The sequence below is a fragment of the Pithys albifrons genome, chromosome 6 (genome assembly GCF_047495875.1).
Source record: "Pithys albifrons albifrons isolate INPA30051 chromosome 6, PitAlb_v1, whole genome shotgun sequence".
NCBI classification, from domain to species: Eukaryota; Metazoa; Chordata; class Aves; order Passeriformes; family Thamnophilidae; genus Pithys; species Pithys albifrons.
In genome coordinates, this window is record NC_092463.1 from 13,066,280 (window position 1) to 13,093,279 (window position 27,000).

At 44.3% G+C, this 27,000-nt stretch overlaps 1 protein-coding gene across 2 annotated transcripts in view; it reads left to right on the forward strand.

The window, feature by feature from the left end:
• Nucleotides 1-23,675: 23,675 nt before the first annotated feature.
• Nucleotides 23,676-27,000, forward strand: part of CCDC85C (coiled-coil domain containing 85C) — a 111,037-nt gene continuing 107,712 nt past the window's right edge. The window contains exon 1 of one of the 2 annotated variants that reach the window (XR_011698001.1): nucleotides 23,676-25,138. Coding sequence is in view for 1 of the 2 variants with exons in the window: in XM_071557556.1 (XP_071413657.1) it covers nucleotides 24,427-25,138 (712 nt within the window). In the remaining variant the exon portion in view is untranslated. The remainder of the gene's footprint in view (nucleotides 25,139-27,000) is intronic. The other variant, XM_071557556.1, reaches the window with a different exon arrangement.

Here is a 27,000-nt window from a genome sequence, read left to right on the forward strand (position 1 = left end):
GCATGTTTACCAGTGAGTTGTAGAACAGAAACTATGGACTTGATCTGCTCATCACTGCAAAACAGTATAAAATACCTCTGGGAAGATCTCTGTGTGCATTTCAATACACACCCCCATGCCAGAGCTGCCAAAGTTTTCCTCTTTCAGGCAGGGCAGTTTCTGGGTTGCCCCTCAGGCTGGGGACTGCACAGCAATTCATGGGCAAGGCACTGCTGAAGTGGAGACTGTAGCTGCCTTGGCCTTGATAATGAGATTGTTCTGTCAAAGTTGGCTTATTTTACAACTTGTTGTAAGCTGAGTTTTGAGGCTTCCCAGGACACAGGTAGGAACTCATGAGCTGCATTTGAGGGATCTGTGGCATGGTGGGCAGAGCACACAGATCTGGCTTTTCTTCACAGCTGTGCTTGGAGACTTAACTTACTATTCCCAAGATGATATCTTTCTGCCTGGATTCTCCCATTCATAAAATGAGAACAGTCAAGGCTCACTCACCCTGTGGCAATCTTTCAAGCTGTAGTTTATTGATATTTTTAATCACCATTTTGTTATTCTTTTTCATGAGTTCTCTGCTGAGCTGTCTCTAGAGACTAAGATCAGGAGGGGAACTATTGCCCTTGACCTGATGTGCTAAGTTTGAAGTCTTTCCTGTTTCTACTTGAGAACAACAATGTGCACCTGTGCAGCAATTACAGAATGGGGATAAAGTTTGATCACATGGTAGTTTGAGAATTTGACACTCACGAGGCTTCGTATTAAAATGACTCAATTTTAATTTGGATAATTTGAATATTCATCTTTGAGCCTAATGGACTGTATCAATCAATTGAGTATTTTGTGCTGTATGTCAGCTATTGTGAAGATATCTTTTTGGGTTAGTTTCTTTTTCTTTTTCTTTTTTTTTTTTTTGGGGGGGGGGGGGCACAGGAGGATTTTTTTGTTTGATTGTCTGTTTTTTGGTTTTGTTTTTTTTTGTTAAGATATTGGATTCCTCATATTCCCACTGAAGTCCATGGAAGTTCTTGACTTCAATTAGTTCTTAAAATCAGCATTTGTGTTGATGGATGAAATCGAAGAAACCAGGCATGAAAATGCAGTATTTGTTTGCAAATAACACAACATTAAGGCACAAAAAAAAGTACATTTGAAAAATGTTGATTATTTTGGGGTATGAAAACTGAAATCCTTAGTGACCATTGAAGTAGCTAATAATGTTAAAATTTGTTATTGTTCATGGGACAGAGGAAATGTGGGCACATTGCTTAAAAATGTAATGAAATTGAATTTGATCAAATGACCAGTATTAGACCCAATGTCTGAAACTCCATCCTTTAGAGGAGTTTCATGCTCTGAGCTTCAATAACCAAAGGACACAGTGGTCATACTCAAGTCAGGTGTGAACACCATTCCTAAAAATGTAACTGTCAGGAATTAAATACAGGGCTGTAGCTCTTTGTAAAGGAAATTAGGCTTTGCTTTCTCAACATACATCTGATCATGAAACCCTTTCACTCTTCATTTGTCTTCTCAGTGTTTTATGTTCCTTAGTGGTGGAGATACTGAGGACAGATTATTATTATGAGAATAAAATAAAGGAAAATGTAGGTGTGCTTGTACACACCATGTACACTTAAACCCATGATGTGAGCAAGGTAACATCTTAACATGACAGAACCCACACTGGGCAGTATGGAAGTGATCCGATGGCATGGGGACTGTTCATGCACACAGCTCTTAGTCTTTTTAGTTGAAAAAAATGTTATGAAGTCTTTGGAAAGGTGAAAGAACCGTTTTAAAGCACACACGAAACTGAACAGCCTTCTTCTATTTGAGATGGTTTGCCAGCAAACACAAGTGCATGCTGTGCAGGAGCCAAAGTCACACTGGCTGTAACAGGCCTAGCAACACATTTTGATAGTAAAGAAGTTCTTAATGCAAGAAACTCAAGGAGCCAACCCAGTGCAGGCGGTATCACGTGCTGTATCAGGGTTACTGTCAGAGGATTCGATAAGCAGAAATCCTGCTGTGCCTTGACATGCTGGGATGACTCAGATGTGGAATGAAATGTACCACTGCAGCATCAAAGACCTAATTTCTCCTGCTAATGGAGCCATGTGAGTCTTTCATATCCTTTAATCCTGCTGCGATGAAGCACCTTCAGAAATAGCCTCTGGTGCAAATTTCTGGGCTCTGTGTCATGTGTCACAGCAGATGTTTGTACAAAACACTGAGGCAACCCTGTAGATGATGTAAATCAGCAGAGCCCTATCCTAGAATATCATATATAGGAATCCCTTTTAGGTGGCACACTGCTAAATACTTTTCCTGTCCTTCTTATGCTCCTTTTTATACACAAGCAGGATGTAAATATCAGTTTTACAGCACTCAGATAATTACTTTTTTGCTTTGCAATTTGCTACCGCAGAAATTCTAACGTCAGAGCCCTAAACAGACCATATGGGCAGTAAACACTCCTTATGTGTTGCATGTGCAGAAAGAACATATTTTCTTATCAGCTTATACAAAAGCAGATCATGCAGAAATGGTTTTGAAAAATTACTACTATTTTCCCAGCAGTAACAGCAATAGAACCATAAGTAACAAACCTTGAATAGGTTCTGTCTATTTTACAGCACATGCATCTTTTCCCCTTTTTGTTCACAAAAGAAATAATAAAGGCATTAAAATGTGTGTTTCTTTTCAGAAAACATTGTATCAATTTTATGTAACATCTGAATACTTTGTGTTATAACTTACATGTAAGCATATAATTTGTCTGTAACAAGAAGTAGACAAAAAGACTTGCTCAGTGATTTGTACAAATGAGCCTTTCCTCATCAGTGATCCAAAGCATAATAAAATACTCTGCTTTTTCAGTTCCCTCTGAGAGGTGAAAAAGCTCAATTACAGAAGCAAGTATATTCCACAGAAAGAAAAGGTGATTAATCATAGCTTGAGCCCATACTGAAAAGGAAAAATCCCATTTGGATCCATGCCTTTGTCCCAGGATCATTCAGTTCCATCTCTAGTTTGGAGAGAATAAGGTCTTTTTGATTAAGAACCACAAGAATGTTACTTTGTTGGAACAAAGCTAGCAGCAGCTGATACTGCTATTACACCACCCTCCTGAAGGACAGAACGCTAACAAACAGGTTGTTCACATACTTTCTAATAGTTGAAAATACAAGTCATAGCCAATAAAAGCCAGCAGTAACTTGAAAAATTCTTCCCCAAAGTAATCAGGCCATGCAGCAAAGGAGAATGGATGCTGGTCTGAAACCTGAGATATTACAAATTTAGTATTTTTAAAATCTTTCAGAGAAACAAAGTACATAACACTGGCACCTCAACCAAACCCTCCAACATGTATTTCATAAAAGACATATCTGCATGCCAAATAAAATGTCAAGAAAGACAAAACAGAAAAGAAAGAAGCTACAAAAGTCCATGTGGATGATTTAGTGGGTTCTTTTCTAAAGGCACAAGGACCATGGATTCATAGGATACTGGGAGAATCCTGACCTAATCTGGCAACTCTTGAGCATTGACATCCCTTGTATACCTGTCCCAGTACCCACAGGCAGTTGGTAATCTCACTGCCACTGGTTTCCAGTCAAATCCAGTGTCTTCATGAAATACGCAAGGGAAGACCTTCTTTAATATGGGAATATGAAAAGTTTCAGTTTGTTTAGAGAATTATTACATTTAAGGGCTAAGGAGATCATTCTCCTCTATCACTGATTTGGTGCCTTTCTTTTCACATTCTCTGGGCAAAGTTGAGAAGAAACATGTGTTCATTCCTCTCTCCACAGCTGAGCAGGGCTTTGATCCCAGAACTGCTATCTGCCACTGTGGGTATCAGCACGTATCTGTCTCAGTAACAGCTATTGCTACAGTGGTCTGGGGACATTGCAGAGCTGGACTGACTGGCTTCTGTGGGTCTTGTAGCCTCAAATAAAACCCTTTCTAGGTGCAGTCCATGGAAACTCGAGAGAAATTCTGAACAAGTTCTGATTGCTTCCCTTTCTGTCATTGTTCTGCCCCACAGAAAAGGCTCTAATGGAGCAACAGTACTACAGGCTACTAAATTCTCTCACAGCATAGCTCTGGTGGAAGTTCATTATGGCCTTTTATGAGTGGGTTAGGTGCCTGCCTTCCACTGATGTCCATGCAGGCTCAATGTCTGATGTCCTTCAGCATCTTTGGCATTTCCACAGACTGTATGTGACTCTACACCTCTGCAAATCCAGCTCTAAAATCTTGTTGGCTTAAATCATAGGATTAAATCCTAAATTTTAAAAGAATGACATTTTCAGACAAAGTTATTTTGCCATAAGCCAAAAGTCTCATAGTCTGTGTATCATTATGAGTTATGAGTAAACCAGACATAGTTCAAAATGCTCAAAATCAGATTTGGTGCTTACAAAACATTGCAGGAACCAAGCAGTGAAAGCCAAAAAAGGCATGACCATATCAACAGTCCAAGGTTGAGACACAAATTCTAGGTGTTGTGCAGAATTTTTATTTTTGCAGAGTTTTCTAAGATCTGTTGCAAAAACTATAAATTGAGAGCAATATTTATTTGATGTTTAATTCATGAGCAATAGAATCTGTGGCTGTAGGAGTACATGCGTTTAAACTAGTTTCCACCATTGGCTCTTCCCTGGCCTTTGTATTGGCTGCAGCATTTTCAGTGGGGGTCTAATGGTTGTCAGGAGTTGGCAGCTTTGGCTATTGCAGGTAGGAAGGAGCAAATCTCAGGAACAAAGGGATTTTCCCTGACAGTAACCTCCCACAAGCCCTGAACAGGTCATATCTGGGAAATGATGGTCTGGTCACCTCTCACAACCCCATGAGCCAAACAAGGGGAAGGTCAGGTAAGGAGATCTTGAACTAACTACACCTAATATATGTCAAAATTAACAGCCTGAATTACACATAGAGGTAACTGGTCACTGGAGATCATACAGAATTGCTATTTCTGGATGCCCTTGGGACATGCTGCAGCAACCCATGCTAGATTGAGCAGAGTCTGGTTCACTGTATCAACATCTAGGTCAGGAGCAGAAGGAAATCCCCTCTGAGCATGCATCAACAATGAAAAAAGCATCACTGCTCGTGGTGTTTTTGTTATTGGCTACAGAGGACCTGGTGCTATTTCTAAATGCTGACTCTGTCTTATACAACCCAGGAAATAGCCCCCATTTATTCCTCAACTGAGACCAGCTTCTTGGGGCCTCTCTGTTCTTCAGTACTCCTAAATGCTGTGGATTGAGGAATAGAGAAGGTGGCCTGTCATGATCATTCCAAGCCCAAGAAAGGCCTTGAGGTGCTCCAGTATGGATTACTTCTCAACTCCGCTGGAGGAGATGGCTGACCTGTTGGGATAATGCACATCTTGCAGCTGCACTGAGCTTTCATGCCTGAAGTTCTGCCAAGGTACAACCTCTTCTGTCAGCAGATTCTCAGCTAGGTTGTGGAGATGTCCAATGCATAGCCTGCTACCATACAAAATTTCCTGTGTCTGACATGGCAGAACTAAAGGGATGGATCTGGGTCAAGTATTAGTGCTTTTTTTTTTGCTTTTTCTATTCTTTATGCAACATGTGTACAGTGTTTTGGTCCCTAGTGGATCTAAATCTAGGTTTTCACCTTGAAGTCTTTGCCTCGAATCTAGTTCAGTAACATCTAAGAGCTGTTATCATACAAAGATCTGCCATGTGAGCTGCATCCGATAGCATCTTTATTAGCCTCTATTAGCTTGCTGCGGGTAGGAAACAGTCTTGTGCACAGCACCGTCCTCAGCAGAGAGCACCCACAATTTAGCCTTCTTCCCCTCCATGCCTCTTCATCCAAGCAATACAGCACGGCCACCTTTCTTTGTAAGTTCCGAGAGGTTTCCTGAATATCTCAACTAAAGATCCCGTCTACGAAGCAAAACGTTGCCTGCATCGATGCTTCACGTGGCATGACTCCATCTCCTGGTAACCCGGGGTAAATAAAGCCAGTTGCTATTTAGGAATCTCAGGATCACTATTGGGATTTTCCTGTTATTCACGGGAGGTGTGTCCCCTGGCTGTGTGACATCCTGGTGAGGTAAATGGAAGCTCACTACAGAGTGTCAATGCCTCCAGTGTGAGGCACTCCATGGTCAGGCTGGGCTGGTGTGACTAAATCTCTGTCTGTTGCAACTGCTGTACACAAATTAGTGGTATGTAGCCTGTAGCTGCCCAGATCTCACTTTGAATGCTTTAAGGAGGATTGAGCCCTGCCACTGGTAAAGGGGTAGCCTGAGCACTGAAGTCTTGGATTAAATTCCTTTATAATGAGACCACCCTGAATTAAAGGTCTTTATGACATGCAAGATAGGAGGCTAGAGCACATAGCCTAATTTCAGAGCTTAGTCTCTTCTTGACCCTATTTTCTCATCAAAAAGGGAAGACAGTCCTTTCCTATTTCATAGTTCTCCATTATTGTACCAGTGCAAGCCATGAAAACTCCCAGAAGTTCTCTTTTCATCTTCTCAAATGAAGATTTTCTGAATTTCAACATCTTAAGAGACTTTAAAATACAAATAACAGAAAAAAATATTGATTATCATGAAAACAGAAAAACTATAGAGAACTGATAACTTATGCAGCACTTCGCTACAATGATATGAAAGGTTCCTAGAAATGGAAAAATTCCTCCTTCACAATGATGATTCTTGCCCTTTAAAAAACAGCCAGATGAGACTCTTTCTAGCCACAGGGCTCTCCTGCAGTGACAGCTACATTAACCTTTGCTGACAAGCACTTCTCTTTGCTTGTAAAATCAGCTTAGTGAGTGCAAAATTCTTCCAGACTTTAAAATGGTTACTATCAAATGGAGATACGCTCCATGAAAAACAAAACATCCTCGTGCCTTGCAATTACTCCTATGTTGTTAGTGCTGCTTTGAGATCACTGGGTGGGCTTATACAGGATGATGTCTGGGCATCGTCTGCTTTGGCTAATTTTGCAGAAGAGATGTGAATGTAGGAAAGGACACTGGGGTTTTTGCTGCATTTCTCTCCCTCACCACATTGTCTGGAAATAAGCAACAAAGCAGAGGAGCAGTAATATATGCTTGGGCTATTTGTCTGTTGTTATTAGAGAAATGCTTCAAAATTGCAGAAAAAGCCAGCGTGCTCCCTCCTGCACACGGGCACACACACAGAGGAATGCATGCTCCCTTCCTGGCATCTTATTTCTCCCTATTAGCTTCATATCCTTCTTGCTTATACATCTGAGCTGTCCTTTATATGCAAGAAACTCCTCCTGTGCAAAGAGAATTCTTTTGGGCTTGGGCACAAGGATGGTCTGCCAGTCTCCTCCTACCCTGTTGCAGCACCAAGCCTTTGAAACTGGGTCACATGAGCTTTGCCACCTCGTCAGAGTCAAGCTTTCATAACACCTAAGGGCCATTTCAAAGACTTCATAGCCCCATGGATTGAATTTAAACCATGCGACAGATACAATTTTGATGCACTCGGCAATTCTGTGGTATTTCTATGACATTTGCAATCACTGAGCAGAAACCTCCAGGACTAGGATTTTGGCATAAAATGCAAGTCAGGCTCCCAAACTGCTACTCCCCTGACACAAATCTGTCATGTCCTGGACCTCAACAAAGTGTAGGAATCCAGTACATCACTGAAAAAAAAATTAAAAATATTTAGAATAGAATATATCAGAATAGAATAGAACAGAACAAAACAGAACTAAAATGGAATAGATTAGAATTAAAATGAAATAGATTGGAATAGAAATAGAAATAGAGTAGAAATAATAGAATAGAGTAGACTAGAGTAGAACAGAACAGAATTGCACTAAAATGCTTGAAAATATATTTTTTATAATTAGATAATTTTGCAATGTAAAGACAATGCATTCTTACACTGTTTTTCCTTTAAGGCTCCACTCCCAGCTCATGACATTTGTTGCAAAATTCCTGCTGAGCAAAAAGATACAAACCTGGCTTTCAAGCCTGCCTTTTCACTGTATTTGGTGGGACTGGAATTGCCCAGGCCAAATAATTGTCTGTTAAAACCCTAAAGTAAAATATTAAATTGAGTGTCAGAAAGAAGCAACCTTCTGCTGCCAAACCAATGGAAATGACTTTGCTGCAAACTCAGATGCATATCAACTGAAGTTACTTTTTTGATAGCTTCCAACTTGAGCCGTTCTTATTTGCATTTTTCTAAGATGTTGGACTTGAGATATCTTTGTAGAGACACAAAGTTAACTGGCAAATCAGACAAAGAATGCTGATTTTCTAAGAAGCTCATTGTGTGTATTTAGTATTATCAAGTGAAATTTTGGTACTGATCTGGTCTGCTATGTGATAAAATTTCACTGTGTCATACAGTTCATTAGGAAGAGTTCCATGAACTCTTGCTGAAACAAAAGGTATATTTATGAAAATTTGTTTCATGGTGCTTGGAGAGAAAATGATTTTCTTTCTCCTGTATACCCACATGAAAGACTGCCAACAGCTTGTTTAACACAGGAATAGTTCCATTATTTTGACACCAAACAAGAAACAAAAATCCAAAATAAATACAACTGTGAGAATTCAACCTGTTTTCTGCAAATCATGGAGGCACAATTTTCAGCCATGTAAGTCAATGACAGCAGAGCCCCCAGCCTCACTTGGGCCAAGATTTTAGCCAGGATATTTTGTCATCTGAGTTTGCATGTGGGGAAGTTTAAAATGACCACTAAAAAAGGAAAAGATGATGGATAATACAACCAGGGTGCATCACTCAAATGCAGTTTACAGTTGTTGAGATGTTTCTTTCATTAGTGGACTATTTATGCATGGAAATCCAAATTATTCCAGTTTATGGAATTAATGAGACCTTGAACTTGTACAAGTCTTCTCTTTCCCACTCTCTCTGCCATTTAGCAACCTATTATGTCTAGTGGTGATCAGCTACAGGCTCTAAGACTTCTTCCTAAACAGTACATCCCTTTGCAAAGGAAAAGAGATCATTTCAAGGGCATATATCACCTCTGTGCCTCCTGGGTACCTGTCCATTCCCCTTACTCTTATGTGTTCTGGTGCTGGAGGGTCCAAAGCCTCCTGGCTGCTCTGTGCTCATCTGACTGAAAGTGCCCCACATTCTGTTTGGACCCTGGTTTTATTTCATACACCAAAAAAAGATTTAAGCTTACCCATTTTTTTCTTTTCTTGTTCAGCACCAACAAATAAATCTGATAATTAGATTAGACAGCAATAACTTTGTGGATGTTTTTTATTTGATTTTTTCTTGGTTTGCACCTAGACTGCTACAGATAATAAAACAGCAGTTCCGTTTCTCAGCTTTAACAGATGCATGTGACTGCTGCACTTGCTTCAGAGTTTCAGCTATGAATAAAATTAATTGAGGCATGTAAAGAAACCACGGAGTCAAAACAGTTCATTAAAGGGTCACTAATAATCTAAAACTGTGGTCAGAATGTCTGGATTTAAAAGTCTGAAGGAGCCATGGGAGAAGAAAGATACTTTTTTAATTCTTAAATTCACATTTAGAAATGTTTCCAGTTTAATTTCTGTGATTCTTGTGACTTAGACTGTCCACATTTTCTGGAAACAAACCAACAAATCCTGTGATGGGTATTTGGGAAGCAGTGTGATTATTATTCCAATCTGATCCAAGATCTAAAAGAATTTCTAATTTATCATATCAAGGTTTCCTGGTGAGTAGCCATGAGGGAGATTTCAAAGGTCAGGAAAAATGAAATGCAGATTTAAATTCAAATTAATCAGAGGCAGACTCCAGACTGGCTTACACTTAAATTGGTAAACATTCACCATGGACTACATATCACTCCAAAACCTGGCAATACAGTCTGGAATTGAATTTCAGAGCACTGAACAAAATGTAAGTCATAGGAAAAAAACTGTGATTGAAGGTGAAAATCACACAGCAGAGACTGGGAAGCCCTAGGACAGGGACTCTGGCATGACTTCTGAGTGTATCCAGCCAGTCCACATCAAACACTGGGGCAAGGTGAAAGCTGCTCTGATTGATACCATTTTTAGCCTCAAGATGGTTCTCCACAGTCTGATCCCTGACTCGTTCCTGTTCTGTGATTTGCCACTCTCTCATGGTGGGGAGGGGTCCCTAAGGACCTGTTGCCACAGCTTCAGAAATGGCTGTGCTGTGGCACAGAGACCACAATGCTGCTGAGGTCTGAGGTTTAGGGATTTTATAGGACAGCTGTAGAAAGTCTGAAAGTTTTGGTCAAAAGTTTGTCAGGCATATAGAAGCTCTGGTAGATGTGTTTGCTTTTCTTTAATCCATATATTTGCCCATTAAATAATTCAGAAGATGTTATATTAAACAGACTTCAGAGAAAAGTGATGGGAGTGCATTTGCTGAAGCTTGTATAATGAGACATTCCATAAAAGAAACTGGACTTTTAAAGTCAGAATGGATTAAGGGCATGAATTCATGTGTCCCATGAGAACTTATTATAAACTCGAAGGACATTCAGAGACCTTCAGAAAGAAGCAGTTTCACACTTGAGTTTAATTGTAGTACTATTGCAGTTGTAAATAAATTGTTTTTATAGTTGTTTGGGTGAAAGTTATATGAATTTTATCTGATCTCCTAATTAGCAGTAGGAGGTTTTGTGAAGAATAAGAAATGTATTAAGGATTATTTTACACACTACTGAACATGGAAAAAAATGTATCTATAAAGATCATGCCTTTCTTTTAACACTACAAAAAAGCAAATTTAAATTATACCAAATAAAACACTTTGAAAAAACCAAAATAAGTTTCTCCCTCTCTGTGCCATTGTTATAACACAATCGGCTTGGACACTGATAACAACATCACCAGATTCATGGCTGATTTCATATTCACATACAGTAATAATCGTATTATGATCACTCTAACCGTTGTGTTGCTAAGGCTGCAGGAAGATAATTTTCCTTAAAGTAATACCTTCAGTAGTACTGTGAAAGAAAGAAACTGAAAACAGAAACTTTCCTAGTAGTCCCCAGTTGCAGGTGAAGGTCTTTTTTTCCCAAACCTGGCTGTGGAAACAGCCAGAACAGTGAGGATGAGGGAGATGGTGGTGCAGGGATCTTCTGTTGCCAGCACCTCATGCCGGACTGTCCTTGAGGACTTCTTTTTCAGAGCCTATTTTGCAAAGCAAGCTCCAGAGTGCCCTTCTTCTGATGCCTCACATAACACAGAACCTTTCCTCTCATCCTGCTCTATTTCTGTTTTCCCCCTCATTTTCACATAGAATTCAGCTTTCTTTTGGCAATAGCAGTTACAGGGAAATCACACTTCTTAGTGGTGATTAAGCATAGTCAATGACTTAAAAACAAGAGCTCTGCTGTTAGCTTCCACTAAGACATAAAAAAATAAAAAAGGACTGTATAAGTGATGTATAAATGGTCATTCTACTTTCACTCCCCTTTGATTTTTCTGTAGCAGAAATGAATTGTCTCCCTTATTTATTTCAAAAGTGGTTTTGAGCTGTTCAACATTATTCCTGCATTGGACATGAGTTATCACTGCTACAGATATGTGCAAAATATGATAGAACAGAATATTTCAGTTTGAAAGGACCTACAGTGATTACCTAGTCCATCTAGGTTGCCCCTTTGTTGATGGACTGCTCAGTTCAGGGGCAGCAGACTTTTAAGTCTCACCCATCAACCATGCCTGCTGCCAGTGAGACGCTTTTCTGCAATTCTTCATCAAGGTTTGACTGCTTGTATGTGGTAGGTGAAGGACGACTTGTATGTGGTAGGTGAAGGAGGCCTGGATCTCATTTGGTGACTCTGTTAATGAAGTAGCATGTGGACAAGCAACAGCTTTCATTAATTGTCCATTTTTTCCCTGCTGTCACTGTGGTGTGTTAAGAGCCAAAGCTATGCAGGATAGTAAGATGGAGTCTGAGAAGGGGAAATATTAATCTCTCTCAGGCACCAGATTGCCCTCTCATCATAAGCTCAGTATTAAAAACTTATATAATTAGTTAATATAATGATTTTCATTTTCTAAAAATCTGATCTCCTTTATCAAGTGCAAACTAATTTCACTTTTTGACCTATGAATTTGTGACTCACTTAGGACTGATCATGCTGTAAGTGAAGGCAAGCCCTACTTTTACTTAACAAAAGCAATTTTTGCAGTACAGAGTTGATTTTTTTAATGTCCCAAGCCTTGTGCATTTTGGTTGTCAAATATAAATGTATAAAAACTGAAGTTTTGAGATTTTTAAACTTCTAGTGTTTAAAAAAAAAGATCTTCTTAGTTTGTCTTTTCTTTGTCTGGCTGCTGTAGGTACAGCTCTTCCCTCACTTGCCTTGCATAGGACTATGGAAGAGCAGGGACAATTATCCTAAGATTTAAGCACAGACTGTTAGAGTATTTTAGCACTAACACAGTGAAGGGCACAAGTCTGTGAAGTTGTTGAAACAACTACGTTTGGTATCTCCAAAGACTTAACCCTTCTGTCCAAGTGCAATGAAGGGAAGAGGCAGTTTAGCATGAGACATTTTTCCTCCATCAGCACAGCCCAATCCTGTCTGGACCGTACTTCTAAGTTCATACCGGTGACTAAGTAATTCATATCTCCCTATATCTACTAAATCACTGTCAGGGATGAGGCCAATAATTGGGTTCTCTTTGTGGTGCTGAGATGTGGACACCTGTTAATGAGAAAGTTGACCAAGGACACTGACCCAAGTGACACCAAGTATTTAGCAGCTGTCAGGTAGTATTGACTCCCAATCACTGCCTATCTCGCCTGGGTTTGAACCAGTAACCCAGAGACAAAGGGCTTGTATCTCATTATTGATGGTCCCTTGAGCCATCTCGCTCTCTTGCAACAGATGTCTATTGCACTAGTGTTGAAATAATGTATTTAAATCATGTCTTGCATTGGAAGAAGTTTGAAAAGGTACATCTGCCCAGCACATAAAAGCATTCTCCTGCGCCTAAAAAGAGCTGGGGCAGACTGCTAAGTGACTGAGGTGTGCTGCAGGCTCTATCCTGTTTGTAGGCTCCTATGCTCCTGAATCCCTTTGCATCCCAGTGCCCAGTGTACTTCCAAATGAAAGAGGGGCTAAAAATCTTTATTATATTCTTATTAAGAGCACTGTGTGTGGCCTTTTAAAATAACTGTAGGTCAGAGGAAGGGACACCAAATTATAGGCAGGTATCAAATCTGTTCAAGTTAGCTGAGCTGCTCCCACTTAGGTAACAGAGGATTCAGCTCACTCAGTGAAACTAAAATGACTAGGCTTACCTGTCTAGTATACCTGATAAGTACAAGGACTGCAAAATAATCTGCCTCTAAGAAGATACATGAAAATATCAGCTGCCAAACACATGTTGGTTTTGGCTTCAATTTATCAGAAGTCTGATCCAGACAACATTCAGTAGCAAGCACTAGCCAAGTTGTATTTACAAGCTCAAAAACCACATGTTTTTGGGACAGAAATGGCAATAAACTGTTACCTGAAGACACTACATGCAAAAATAGCCCTTGCAGCTTCCTCTTTCCCTTTCCCCTGCTTTCAACCTGGCAATGCTGAGCTCTGCCTACAGAAATGAACAGCTCCTGCTCTGGTAGGGATGCTGCTTCTGGCAGGGCTGGTGCTTGATAGTGGGCAGGGTCCTCTCCCAGGCCCCACGGCAGCTTTTCCAGCCTGTCAGGTCAGGTAAGTAAAGTGAAGAACAAAAGTGTGACTGTCTGCAGGGAGGGGAAGGCTTGGCAGCAGTGACCTGTGCCTCAGCCCCAGCCCCGAGCAGTTAGAAGGGGACTTAAGCTGGAGAAATGCCACTAATGTCACTGATGAGGTGTAAGAAGAGCTGGCGTGTTTTTGAAATAATCTTCCTCTTCTGATGATGATGAGGATTATTTTTATTTTTTATTATTACAGTTTGTATGACAGTCACTTCTGTGGTCCCCATTTGCAGACTCCAATCTATGAGGGTAACAGCACTGACCACAGAAAGGCTTCCTCCCTGGTCAGCAAGTCTCTTAAGGACACCAGACTTGCATCTAGGAACTATTTACTCTGGATAATCTGCACAAAAGCAGCAACAGCAATTCTTCTGTACAGCAAACTGTGCAAGAGGTCAATGTGCTCAGTGATTGAGGGGGTAGGACAGGGAGGGACAGATCTTTTGCCATTACATATCTCACATAGATGTGGCTCTGGGAATGGATGGCAGCAGACAGGCCTGAGGGGTTGAGCAAATGCCAAGTGACTGAAGGGGCTGTTCCATGTGCAGAAGGATCAGGACAGACTGTGATCACTGGTCTCTGCTCCCCGAGCACTGGAATGCTTCTGGGGGATATTCTTCTGGCTCCCTGTGATGGAGCTAGGTCTAACCTAGACACCTGTCCTGAATTGCCTGCCAAGGGACCTTCAACCTCATTTGTTTGCTTTTTTCCTTTCATTTCTCTCTCTGTTTTCATTATTTTCACAAGGTTTGCACAGAAATATGACTCCCAGTCCAGCATGAAAACTTCCTTTCCCACAGCCTCTCTCCATTGCTTATTCTCTGTGGGTCCCTCAGCGGCAACCAAAACAGAAGTACCATGTATAGCAGTAACTACTCTTTTTGTTGACACAGAGAAATTCACTGCTTGGTACTGTTTCTAAGTCCAAAGATAGACTTACTAAATTAAGCAAGACTAAGGTAAAAGCTTGTAAGCTTTTTGTGCAGACTGGATCCAATGTTCAGCTGGTGGCAATGTGTTCCACTCTCTTCTTGCACTGCACCATTTGCCACCACCTTGCCATATTTTCTACTCTTGAGCCTCCAGCTGAAGGCCACCTTGGCTCAGGAGAAGACCAATTACAGAATCAACAGAAAGCACAAGTCCACAGGGCCCAGCTGGAAGCACCAGGAGGGTTGTTCAAGCCACTGCACATTTTAAGCAGCAAGTAACCAGATCAGAGTATCCTCATCAATAGGACTAGTCCTCATGGGTGATGCTGTTGGTGATCCCAGCAATAAGACTGACCTAAAGGATATGGGGTTAAGCTGCAGGGAGCACATGGGCGTAATAAATTTGCTTTCATTTGGTCTATTCAGCTGGAACTTTGGTTTCCGGAGCTGTCAATTCTGGAAACTTTCCTGAGCATTACATTCACTTCTAATGAAGGCAAAGCAGGGAGTACAGCAAATAAGCTCAAACTTGCAAGCAGAACTGATCAATTAAGCCTGGGACATCCTGCATGCCATCAAAATCCATGTTCATCATGGCTGAAAGTAGTATCTGTAAAGCAAAACTCTAGTTGTACCCAAAATATAAATCTTCGAGTTTGTTTGCTCTGGAAATGAAGAGAAGACACTAAAAATAAGATTATAAATATAGGGATCTTCGCTGCTCTGACTGCTCAGCACTAGAATGGTTCCTGTGTCTGACAGATTATCTCTGCACCACTAAAAATGATCAGAGCCCTAAGGCAATTAATTCCTCACTTTCAGAGTTTTACTTCTGCAGCAACGATTGCCGTGAACAATAATGTTGGTTGCTGAGAGGGGAGGATTTGGAGTGGAGGCAAACAACTGCCCGCAGATAATCAGCAGTGAATACAAAGGCACAGCAACCTGCTTGCTGGAGGGAAAAGCCCAATTCAGACCAATGTTGCTGTGATCCACTGAGACGTGGAGAAGGCTACATCACCCTGGTGATGGGATGCAGGAAATTTAATGACAGCCACTGCCAGGCTGGGAAAGGAACCTCACCTCATCATGGGAATCTGATCACTCCACCCCACCTGGGGTTCCTCTGGGTTCTCTCAGGTAGAGAGGGATGTCCTGCCTCTGCTTCATGTTAAGATGGCATCCCCATTTGATAATGGTGACCTGTCTGGCAGTGGTGGCAGATGTGGGCAGAATGCAGAGAGGCAACAGAGTCACCTGCCACCAGGACCTGCTATGGTCACCCAGGCCAGAAAGGGGATATCAGCCATGCCAACCAGTGTGTTGATGGAGATGATCACCTGTTAGGAGGTCTAAAATGATACCACCTTCCTACTTGGTTCACGTTTGCAGAGCATATCATGTGATCCCCAGCCCTGCATGGTGGAGCTGGCAAGGTGTTAGTGTTCCCAAGGCATCCTTTGTCCAGCTTCCAGCCCAAAATATCCAACCCAGCAAGGGTCACTGGTCCAAACTAAAGGGTGGGAAGCCTAGAGTAGAAAACAGATCTGCAAACTGCAGAGATTTTTTTACTTTCACACCTGCTAGATGAGACAAACTGAAAGTGCTACATTTATATCTGAATTGTGAACGGGATTCCCAGAGGGCTTTCGCTCATTCAATTCAGTTTGATGGTGAGGGCCTTTTGGAAAAATGTGAGCCTGGCTTTGATCCAGAACATCCTCAGAATTCCAGAATCCCTGATGAACCAGCAGCATAAACAGCTAATCTGTAGCCTTTGCTTTGGATGTAATTGTTTAGAAAGGCAGTCCTTATCAGGAACAGAAAAGCATTCCTAGCCTGGAGAATTGCAACAGCAATCCGGGGTCTTCTGCAACATCTCTGTGCTAGAATGAGCCTGAGGGGAAGAACATTTTTTGTTGTCTTTTTTTCCAGTCTGGGCCCAATTTAATTTCATTCCATTTCAAATACCACACAAGGCAAAGGTGAGGGGTAATGTGTCTGATCACAAGGAAATCCCTGTTTTGTCTATCACCCTGCATCTTGTAACACTCACCCTGCATCTTGTAACACTCTTGTAGTTCTTTCTTGGAAAGACCAACAGATTTTGAGAAAGAAATCTGTGAAGTATTAATTTTTGTACAGAATGTACTAAAATTGGATGTTGTCACTTATGCCACTGTTCCTTTAACTTGCGCTGCTTGACATTATGAATTATTCAGATATCTCTATGATATATAGAAGTGGTGTCAGCATTTTAGGGCATGACTCTCCTTGCTTATCTGCTATAAAATCCCAGTAGTTTTATAGTGAGCTATAAAAGGCAAAATTAGGTCCTAATTGTTGTCTTGCAAGAAGAAAATACTCTCTGTCACTGAGTAAAGGGTACTAATAGGCCTAGCTTATAGTATAAAACTATACTATAAGTCCCTGGTGCATCAATACATCTAAAAGGTCATTTATTCATTTGGAAATGAGAAATTGGAGTGTAATGAAGATGGGGGATAGTGTAACATTGCCTAGTTTCTCTGTCGCAGAATTACTCAGTTTTCATTGACTTCATGCTGCTTATACCAATGGCCTCATCTGTTTGAATAGCAAGGTGTCTGTACTGTTGCCAGCAGCACCAAGGGCAAGCACAGAGCTGTGCCAGGGAAAAGGTGATGTATGTGCCGTCAGGGAGCCCAGAGTAGCTCAGGGGCTGCTGCACCCCACAGGGCCTGAGCTGTTTGGGGTCAACCTGCCAAGCTCAGAGGCTGATTGGGCTACAACCAGTTGCCATGAAACTGAATGCTCCCTGGGAACAGTGTTGATAATTTTTCTATCTTTGTGTTAATTTTTCTCCTGTTTTTAAAACAATGATGTCAAAGGTAGTTCAGTTCAAACTGTTACAGATTCATTACCAAGCATGGAACAGCACTCATTCTGCCTCCTCAAAATACTTGTTGATGGGTTGTTAGAGCCACAAGGAAAACAAGAATAGAGATGGAAAGAGAAAAAAATAATCCATGTGATGCACTCTTGGCAAAGACAGTGTTTAAATCACCAGTGCTTTAATTGATGTAGGTCTAAATCCCTGGAGTTTCTTGAATCTCGTGCAGTAGGTGGATGTTGCACACCCAGAAGAGGTACAACTGTAAACCTGAGAGTGGTTTTGTTGTGCAAAATAACCTCCTGCAAGTTCTTTGGTCTGCAGGAACCAAGTTCTGCACCCCAGATACACAGAGAACCCTCCTGTGAGCTCTGCATATAGTCCAAGGCAGAAATTGTTCTCAGTGATGTACCCTGATGTCAGGGTACTGAGGGGTGCAGTTAAGTGACACCAAGACAGATGTAAATTTTTACCTTCTATTTCTCCCATGTTTTTGTTGGATCAACTGTGTTTACAAAGGAGTATTTACAAAAGGCAAAGACTATCAAGCTTTCTCTGGCCTTCTTCCCACCTTAGATAGAATGGTAAATATTTTTGGAAGGGATGTAAACCTTAATGCTTCTGGGAAGAAGCCAAGAGGTACCAGATGGCAGAGAGGAGGAAACTCACCCTATGGGCAGGTTTTTCACAGTATTCTCAGAAGCATCTGGTATTTGCCACTGGCACAGACAATACAGGGGCCAGCATTCTGATTCAGTCTGCCTGTCTTTCTATTCCTGCTACTGGCTGACTTCTTCTCTATCCAGGAGAGTCTGTCAGATTTTACTTCTTGACACTTGGATTCAAAGTTTCGGTGTTGCTCCTCTTTGGGTAGATGATGGAGACTCAGTTCACCAGCACATGGCCTCAGCTCACAGACACGTGGTGATCCTAATGATTCAAATTTTGTCAGAGGAGTTCAGAGATTTTTCCTAATACTTCAGAAAAAAAAAACAAAACCAAAACACTCTAATATTGTGTGCAGCTTCTGACTGCATAATGATGTTAGATCCCCACCACACACCAAATTAGCAGTGAAATTTTTGTTCTAGTTATTATGTACGAGGTTGGAAAATGTCAATCACCTGCAGCTCCCAGGTAGGATCAGCATTGTCTATTGCTTTTAGGATTTAGCTTCCAGCCCTTTACCAACATACAGATTAGGGATGAGCGGAAAAAACTCTATTGTTTTGCACAAAGTAGTTAGAAAATTGCATGAAAATGCAGTTGTGTTGAACACTGTGGGTGAGGGGATTTTTATGGGCTTTTTCTTTTTGACTCAAACATACTATGTATTCCCACTCTGTAGCTGCCACTAAGGCAAAAGAACTTGCTTAGTATTGCTTCATCAGACCTGTAAGGGTGCCTGCATGGAGCAGATCTGGATCCAACATGTGCATGTAGACCTCTTGAGTGAATGCAGGACACTTTGAAATAGGACTGGAAAACAGCTGTTTGTAGGAATGTTTAGAGGCTACTGCTTATGCCTTTTGGAGGAGCTGTTTTTTTGGCAAGGCAAAGAGTTTGCTGGTCACAACCATAATTTTTCTCTGAATATCCTGAAGTCTTTCAAACAAGTTGGTGCACTTTTGAATTTTACTAGCAGTTTCAGGACACAAAAGAAAAAAGCTTTTTGGGCACAAGATTAAATCCTTCACTGAAACATACCACTTTCATGAGGAGAGTGAATGAACTGGATTGCCCAGCCACATTGCCAGTAGCCAGCATTAAGGAGTGCTTCATAATTTTCCAAGAGACTGTTTCCCTCATTGCTCAGCCAGATGGGCAAATGGAGGCATGAAGGCTTTTCACAGGAAGGTTCAGCTGATCTGGGAAAAGAAGGAAGAATAATGCATGACAGTTCTTCAGGTAGCTGCTACCTGGAAAAGTGTTATGGCTGAAAATACTGCTTAATCAGGCTGGAAGCAAGGTGCCTATCTTTATAGCAGAGACTTGGAGCATTGCATATTTTTTGTTACCACTCAGCTTTGCCTCACAAAAGAGAGCTCCCACTGTCACAGTCTGGATGTTGTATTTGAAAACATTAATCAAGGACTAGTCCTTGATGCTGATTTATGAGAAAACAGCAATGCCATAGAGGATTTATAACCCATGTAAATGATTCATGGAGTATGTGTTCCATGAGATGGGTCTTCAGTGCATATAAACTGGAGCATGGTTTTGATCCACAGGCAGTGGTGTGAGTTTCCTAGGCTGTCTTGGAAAACCAAGGTCCTGGAAGAGTCTCATTGGGATTAATCCTGCCTCGTCACCCACTCCCACACCTGATGAGTGGGCTTTGGGAGAGCCACCCCTCTCTGGAGAAGTGGGGGAAGCAGCAGCACAGCTGTGGTGATGTCTTCTGTAATACTGACATATCCCTGTAGAGGGAATGCTTTGGTAAGACTTCAATGAAGCTGTGTATCGCTGTGCTCTGTCAGGGACCAAATTCATTTTTTGCATCACTTGCTGAGTTCAGGAATTAACATCAAGGGCATTTTACCCAGTAGGTTGTTGTGGGTTTTTTTTTCTAAAATTCTTGTCTTACTATAATTCACTTTAAAATTTCATCCCCGACCGAAGAGGGTGGAAATGTCCATCTAATTCAATGCAAGGCATAGCCTTCGATGCTGACTTACATGAGCATCAAAAGCTTAAGATAACATGCATATTAAAAATGTTTTTCACTGGAAGTTTGCAGAAGGCCCCATGGCCAGATGTAACAAGAGGGAATCTGTAGCATGTTGTTTACCAACTATTCCTATACTTCAGCTAAATTGGCAGGAGGAAATCGTAATGCCTTCTGAACAACACTGGGAAATGGGGTTTATTCACTAAAATTAAAATGACAAACCCATCAAAAATATCCCAGCATTATGTATTGTTTGTTTTGACTAAAAAACTGCTTTGCAACACTGAGTTTGTTATTGATCATAAAACTGGCACTGACCTAGTCCTTTCTCTCCAAGCTATCAAAGCATTTAACAACCTATCTCAACCCAACCCTGGTTCTACTGTACCCATAGATCATCTGAGCCACAGACACTTTCTGATACCTCTACTCTAGCACTGCTGCCTTGTTTTTTCAAAACGAAGGGATTTTCCTCTACTGCAGTGCAAGGTCCACCTTGAAGGGAGGACAAGGGAGCAGTATAGGTGATGATGCATAGTATCCACTTGACTCAGGTCACTCACCCAAAGTCACTGACTCCATCCCACTGTCTTCATTGTTAATAGAGGAGTCTTTCACAGGGTACTCATAAGGACCAGATGCCATCTGGATACCTGGCAGCTTCAATACCATCTCCTGAGCATACAGGCCTCTGGATGCCCAAACACAGCAGGTCACCATGCTTCAACAGCCACCTGGGCACCAGAATGCCGGCAATGACAGCAAATCCCTTGCGGATGGCATCAGAGTGGATGTGTGGTGTTACCATTTCCAAAAGCACAGAAATACCCACTGAGTACTGAAAACAAGTCTTAATCATCACAGGGACTTCCTCTGTGGATATTAATAATCTCCTTGTTTCCTCTGAGGAGCCCCCCTGTCTGCGGGGCTCAGTCTCTGCAGAAGCATCAAACTTCGAAAGGTTTCCTCCAGGAAAGACAGCTTTTCTTGGGAAATTGATGATGCACACATCAGGCAGACCCCACAATAAATTGCCTAGGGCAGGCACCGTCAAGATGTAGCATCACCTGTGTCTGTGATGCAGTTGCCGGAAGTTTTTCTCCCTTTTTGACTTCAGTCAATGATGAATGATTGCTCTGTAATGTCCCCTTCCTCTGCTCCTCCCTCTCCCGGTCACCGGCCAGGGACCTGGTAGTCAGATCAGTGCTTGGGAGGGTCTGAGAGAAGCACTTTCCGCTTCCTGTGGGGGAGGATGTGAGTAAAACCTTGTAAATAAAAGTCTTGGCTCAAAAAGCGCTTGGGTGCCTTCTAGACATAATGCAGTCATGAGCTGTGGCTCAGGGTGGTGAGAAGCAGGAGATGGGACACAGCCTGATCTGAAGCCATGCTGGTCCCGGCCTGTCTGGGACCTGTCATAGGGGTCCCAGATTTCAGGAGCAGTGACCTCTTTTCAGGGACACCTGCTGGTTTCCATGTCCTAAGGACTGACTCTGCTGTTGAAGTGGCAGCCTCAGGACAGCCTGAGGAGCCATGGCCAGGACTGAACCTTCTGCAGAGTTGTCACCAGGTTGGGAACCCAAGTCAGAGCACAGCTCTGGTCGAGGTGGCCCCTGCTTTACTGCTCAGAGCAATTCCCCCTGAAATGAGCAAGCAGGCCTCCCCACTGCCTTTACAATGTGTTTTTCTTCTTTCTAGGGAACTACTCTGGTGTGTTTGTGCTAAGGGAGGACTGCCCTCTTCATATTTCATGTCTGTGCAGTGTGTTAATAGGAAGTCACCACGTGTGCAAATCCCACATGAACTAAACTAGTCTCTGTTCTCTGTCCCAAGCTCTTCTTACCCTTCTTATAATAATGCAATAAAAGCTTCTTCAGGAGAAACCAGACAACAACAATTAGAGAGTGAATGAACTTCCCCAGGAGCAGAGAGCTCAGAAACCCAGGGACACAGAATCGTGCTGAAAAACATGACAAAACTGCAGCTTTACTATCTGAGTCTGAGGAAGATAACATCAAAAGGCAGAAGTTGCAATCCTCCATCCCTTTCTGTTCCAAAGTTCCCACCATGCACAGGCCATATGCTCTGCATCCCATGTTCTGGCATTGGATTTGGTGTTTCTTTATAGCTAGAGGGTGTCTTGACCAGCTCCCCTGTGGTAGAAACCTGAGGTTGCACTGGATTAACCCTGGAGTCAAACTATTTACGCAGTTTCCTGAGGAACACAAAGCTGGCGATTCCCTGGGGCTTTTTAAGGACACTCAAGCTGTGTCCTGGTGCATCTTTCATTTTTAGTGTGATACTGGCCAAAAAGCGGCTCACAGAGAGATAGGAAAAGTGAATTAGACTGAAACTCATGGGATGTGATGCAAGGATATAGGAAATCTGCCCACATGTTGCCTAGGAAATTCACTTTACGAACTTTTCGTGCCCTTTACTAGGCTCTGTCCCCCGTGTGCAGAAGGAAGGCTGGCATGCCGTCTTCCTGGCAGTAAGGACCACCAGAATTTGGGCAGCTTTTACCGAGGAATAAGCGCTATCTGCGTCTTCAGGGCAGTTTACTCCCCCCACCCACTGAGGTCTAAAAGAATATGTTGCTCCCAGGAGCTAAGAGGCGGCAGGGATGCTGGAGCCGACTCCTTCAACCTGCCGAGGCAGGAAGGACAAAGGCGGCCGCCCAAGGGGGCGGGCAGGCAGCCGGGCAGAGAGGTGCGGGGCCGGAGCTCGGTGACAAAGCCCTTGGCGAGAGGCGGCGGCAACGGAGATGCTCCGGGAGATCCAGCTCCGCTCCTAGCCCTAGACCGCGGCTCCAGGTCCCTCCCCGCGTCTGGACAGAGCGGGACCGGGGCCGCTTCGGCGCCGCTTCCCCGGGCCACCCGGCGGGCGCGTTTTCCTGCCTGTCCAACCCCACCCTTTCCCGGGATGGTGCTCTCTCCGGTAGCTTTTCTTTAAAAAAGAAAACAGGGAAAATCAACCAAAAAAAAAAAAAAAGAAGCAGAAGAAAGAAAAGAAAAGGAAAGGAAAAAAAAAGACAAAAAGCGGGGTGGAAGCCCCGGTGGGGGCAGCGGTGAGCCGGCACGGCTGGGGCGGGCAGGGCATGGCAGGGCACGGCGGGGCGGGCGGAGGGCGGAGGGAGGGAGGGAGCGGCCCCGTCCCTTTGTACCTGCCGTTCGAAGGCGCCAGGCGGCCCCGCATTGGCTGCGGCGGCCGCGGCTTCGGTAACCCGAGCTGGGGCGGGCGCGGCGCACCGGGCTCGGCCAGCGCCCAGCCCGGCAGCCAAGGGGGCGGCTCGGCACGGCACGGTTGGGCACGGCACGGCTTGGCTCTCTCCACTCCGCCGCCAGCAGCCGGCTCTCGTTACCCGCCTCTCGGCTCGGCTGGGGCAGGGCCGCGCCTCCCTGCCCGGCAGGAGGTGGGACCAAGCCCCGGCGCGGCCGCCCGCCTCCTCCCTCCCTCGCTCTCTCCTTCCCTCCCTCCCGAGGGCTGAGCCATTCCGGGAAGGCGCCGGCTCCCCCACCGCTCCTCGGCAGCGCCGCACCGGCATCGGCCGCCACCGCGCCGGGCTCGGCCCCACGTCGCCTCGGGGCTGCGGGCGAGCCGCGGCGGAGTGGGGCAGCGGAGCGGGGCAGCGGCGGCGGAGCGGAGCACAGCGGCGGCGGCAGCGGCAGCGGCGGCGGAGAGAGACAGCGGCGGCGGCGGCAGCGGCGGAGCGGGGCAGCGGCAGCGGCGGCGGCGGGCACGCCGTGCCCGGGCCCCCTCAGCGGGAGAGGCGGACGGCGGGGGGGGGGCGGGAGGACAAGTGGACGGAGCGCTCGGGAACGAGGGGGCGGCCGCCGCGTAGTTGTTTTACCCGGGGTAAGTTGACCAATCCCTGCGGAGGCTTCGCTTGGAGCGGTCAGCGCTTGGCTCCCGGCTACCTGTCGCCCCCAGGCCCCGGGGCAAGGGGGGCGCCTTTTTTTTATCCTTCCTCCCTCCCACCTCCTTTGGTTTGTGGTTTCTTTTTATCATTATTATTATGGGGTCTGTGGGGGCGCAGAATTTCAAGTCCGGCGTTGCTCTTCTGCCTTGTCCAAAGCTCAACGGAGAACTATAATATTTCTCCCCCGAGATGCTGCAGTGAATTTTAGTTCCAGAAAATCAGGCGAACAAAATCATCCGAATAACCCGAACCATTTGTTACCCTGTGAGAGCAAACGCAGTCTAGGCACAGATGATGGCAAAAAATTCCTTGGAAGGGTCTAAAGAAGACCTGAGCAAAATTTCGGAAGAGGAGATGCTGAGATGGAGCAAGGAAGAGCTGGTGAAAAGACTGAGGAAAGTGGAGAACGAAAAGATGAACTTAATGGTGGAACACGGCAACTTGATGAAAGACGTGAACCGGCGACTGCAGCTTCACCTGCACGAGATCCGCGGACTGAAGGAGGTGAACCAGAAGTTGCAGGACGACAACCAGGAGCTGCGGGAGCTTTGCTGCTTCTTGGACGACGACCGGCAGAAAGGCAAGAAGCTGTCAAGGGAATGGCAGCGCTTCGGGAGGCACACGGCCAGCGTGATGTGGAAGGAGGTGGGCATGTACCAGCAGAAGCTGAAGGACCTGGAGGCGAGGCAGGAGACCCTCCTGCGGGAGAACGTGGAGCTGAAGGAGATGGTGCTGATGCTGGACGAGGAGCGGAGCGGGGCCGGCTCGAGAAGCTCCATCGACAGCCAGGCCAGCCTGACCAACCTCAACGGCGGCTCGGCCACCAGGGACGTGGGGGACGGGAGCAGCACCTCCAGCACGGGCAGCGCGGGCAGCCCCGACCACCATCACCATCACCTCCATCACCACAAGGCCGGCGACAGCAAGGCCGGGGCCATGCGGAGGTCTATGGATGACCTATCCGCGCCCCTTCACCACCGGAGCATCCCCAACGGCCTCAATGGTGAGCCCCTGCCCCCCTTCTGCCCGCCCTGCTGGCCCGGCGTCCTCTCCCCCGGCATGTCCGTTCCCCCTTGGCGGTGTGATACGGGACCTCGGGGAAGGGGGGCCCTAGCTATTCCCAACCCTACCCATTCCTGGTGACCTCTCTGGCAGAGCAGCCCCGGGGGCCGGGGAGGGGCACCTGTGAGCGTAATGTGTGTGATGGTGCCCCTTGGCTGCGTTATCAATGTCCTGGGCTGAGGTTTGGATCCCCTTTTATCTGCAGGGTTGGTGTTTTGTTTTGTTTGTTTGTTTTGGGTTTCTTTTTTGACAAAAATCATCCTGAGTTCTCAGGGTTAAATAAACACTGATTGTATTCTCTTCTTCCTTCTTTCTCTCACCCTTTAAATATTTTGGTTTACGTTTGGCTTGTTTGTTTGCTAATTTGATAAGATTGATAAAGAGCCTGGGATAAGATTTTGGAAGTATCTGATGAAAGTGCAGGTCTGTTAGCTCCACGGACTCTCAGGGCAGGCTGGCTGTAATGTGCTCCACAGTTTGGGAGAGATACAACTCTGGCTTTCCCCCAGCTCGGCTTCAGAAAGAGGAGTTTTGCTTGTAGGGAGGAGATTGCTCTTGGAGGGACGCTGTACTCACAATTTTGTTCAGGCTCATCATTAAAGTTAGGAACCAGCTCCACAGTGAAATCATGCCAAGCCTCCTCTGGCAGCTCATATTCAAGCAAAGTTTCTCCTGTTGTCTAATAGTGATCAGGCATTAAAAAAAAATATTACAATGTCTTAAAAACTGAGACTTTTTTTCCCTCTTTTGAAACTGACAAGACCAAATATTTGTCTTCTAGGAGCAGTTTGGCCAAGAAGCTTAAATAGGAATCAATCTAGGAACCAATCAAATAAATTCTTGTCTATAAGACTCCTTTTAATGTTCTTAAACCTCTTTTCCAAACACAGAGCGCTATTTTCTGGTTGGGGTGCCCTTTTATCTCCTCCAAGCACAGAGAGGGGGATGGAGCACCAGAGATTGGCTCTGATTGATGTCACCATTGGATGTGTTTACCAGATAACCATGCTTTCAGCTCCCAGAGCTTTTGGTGGTCCTTTTTTTTTTTGGTGATTTATGGCAAGTCTTTATGTCTCAAGAGCTCTGCGGGCATGCAGAATTGATCAGTTCAGTTCACTAGTACTGTGTTCGTCCATGAATTTGCTGTTTGTGGTCCTGTTGCCGCAGCTGTGTGTCTCAAGTCAAAGCTGGAGACATTCTGGCCACCTTGCCCAGTAGTCAGGGATTGCTGGTTTCAAGGGCGATCCAGTCACCAGATGGTGCAGCGTACAGCAAGCATCTGTAAATGTTTGGTGTGGAATTTTTTTAATTGCTCTCTTCTAGTGCTGTATAAATCAGAAGTATCTGGTTTGTAAATCTACTGATAGCTTCTGCTTCTGGTGTGACTTGACTTTATTTTTGTAAAGCATTGCTCTCCACAGGGGCCCGGAGAGCACATGGCAGTTATTGAATGTGCTATTACTGTTTTGGGACAGAAGGGCTTCACGGTTCTGGTTCGTGAACTTTAAACCACGTCCGTTTTGGGTATCGATAGCTGACTAGAACAAAGCCAGCTGAATTCATCTGTTAACCCAGGGCTCTTCAGAGAGACATCCCCACAGCCTCAGAGCTGTCCCTTAAACCTGGAGTGAGGCACTGTGGAATGCTTCACCTGGGATTCAAAGTCATCCCTGTCTACATGAAGATGAAAGTCTCTGCTTGCAGAGTTCGATCCTCACTGCCCTCCTCGGACACTGTGTGGAACTGTGTCCTGCAACCTCATCTGGAGGGGTCTGGGAGTCGAGTCTCCATGTCCTACCCTAT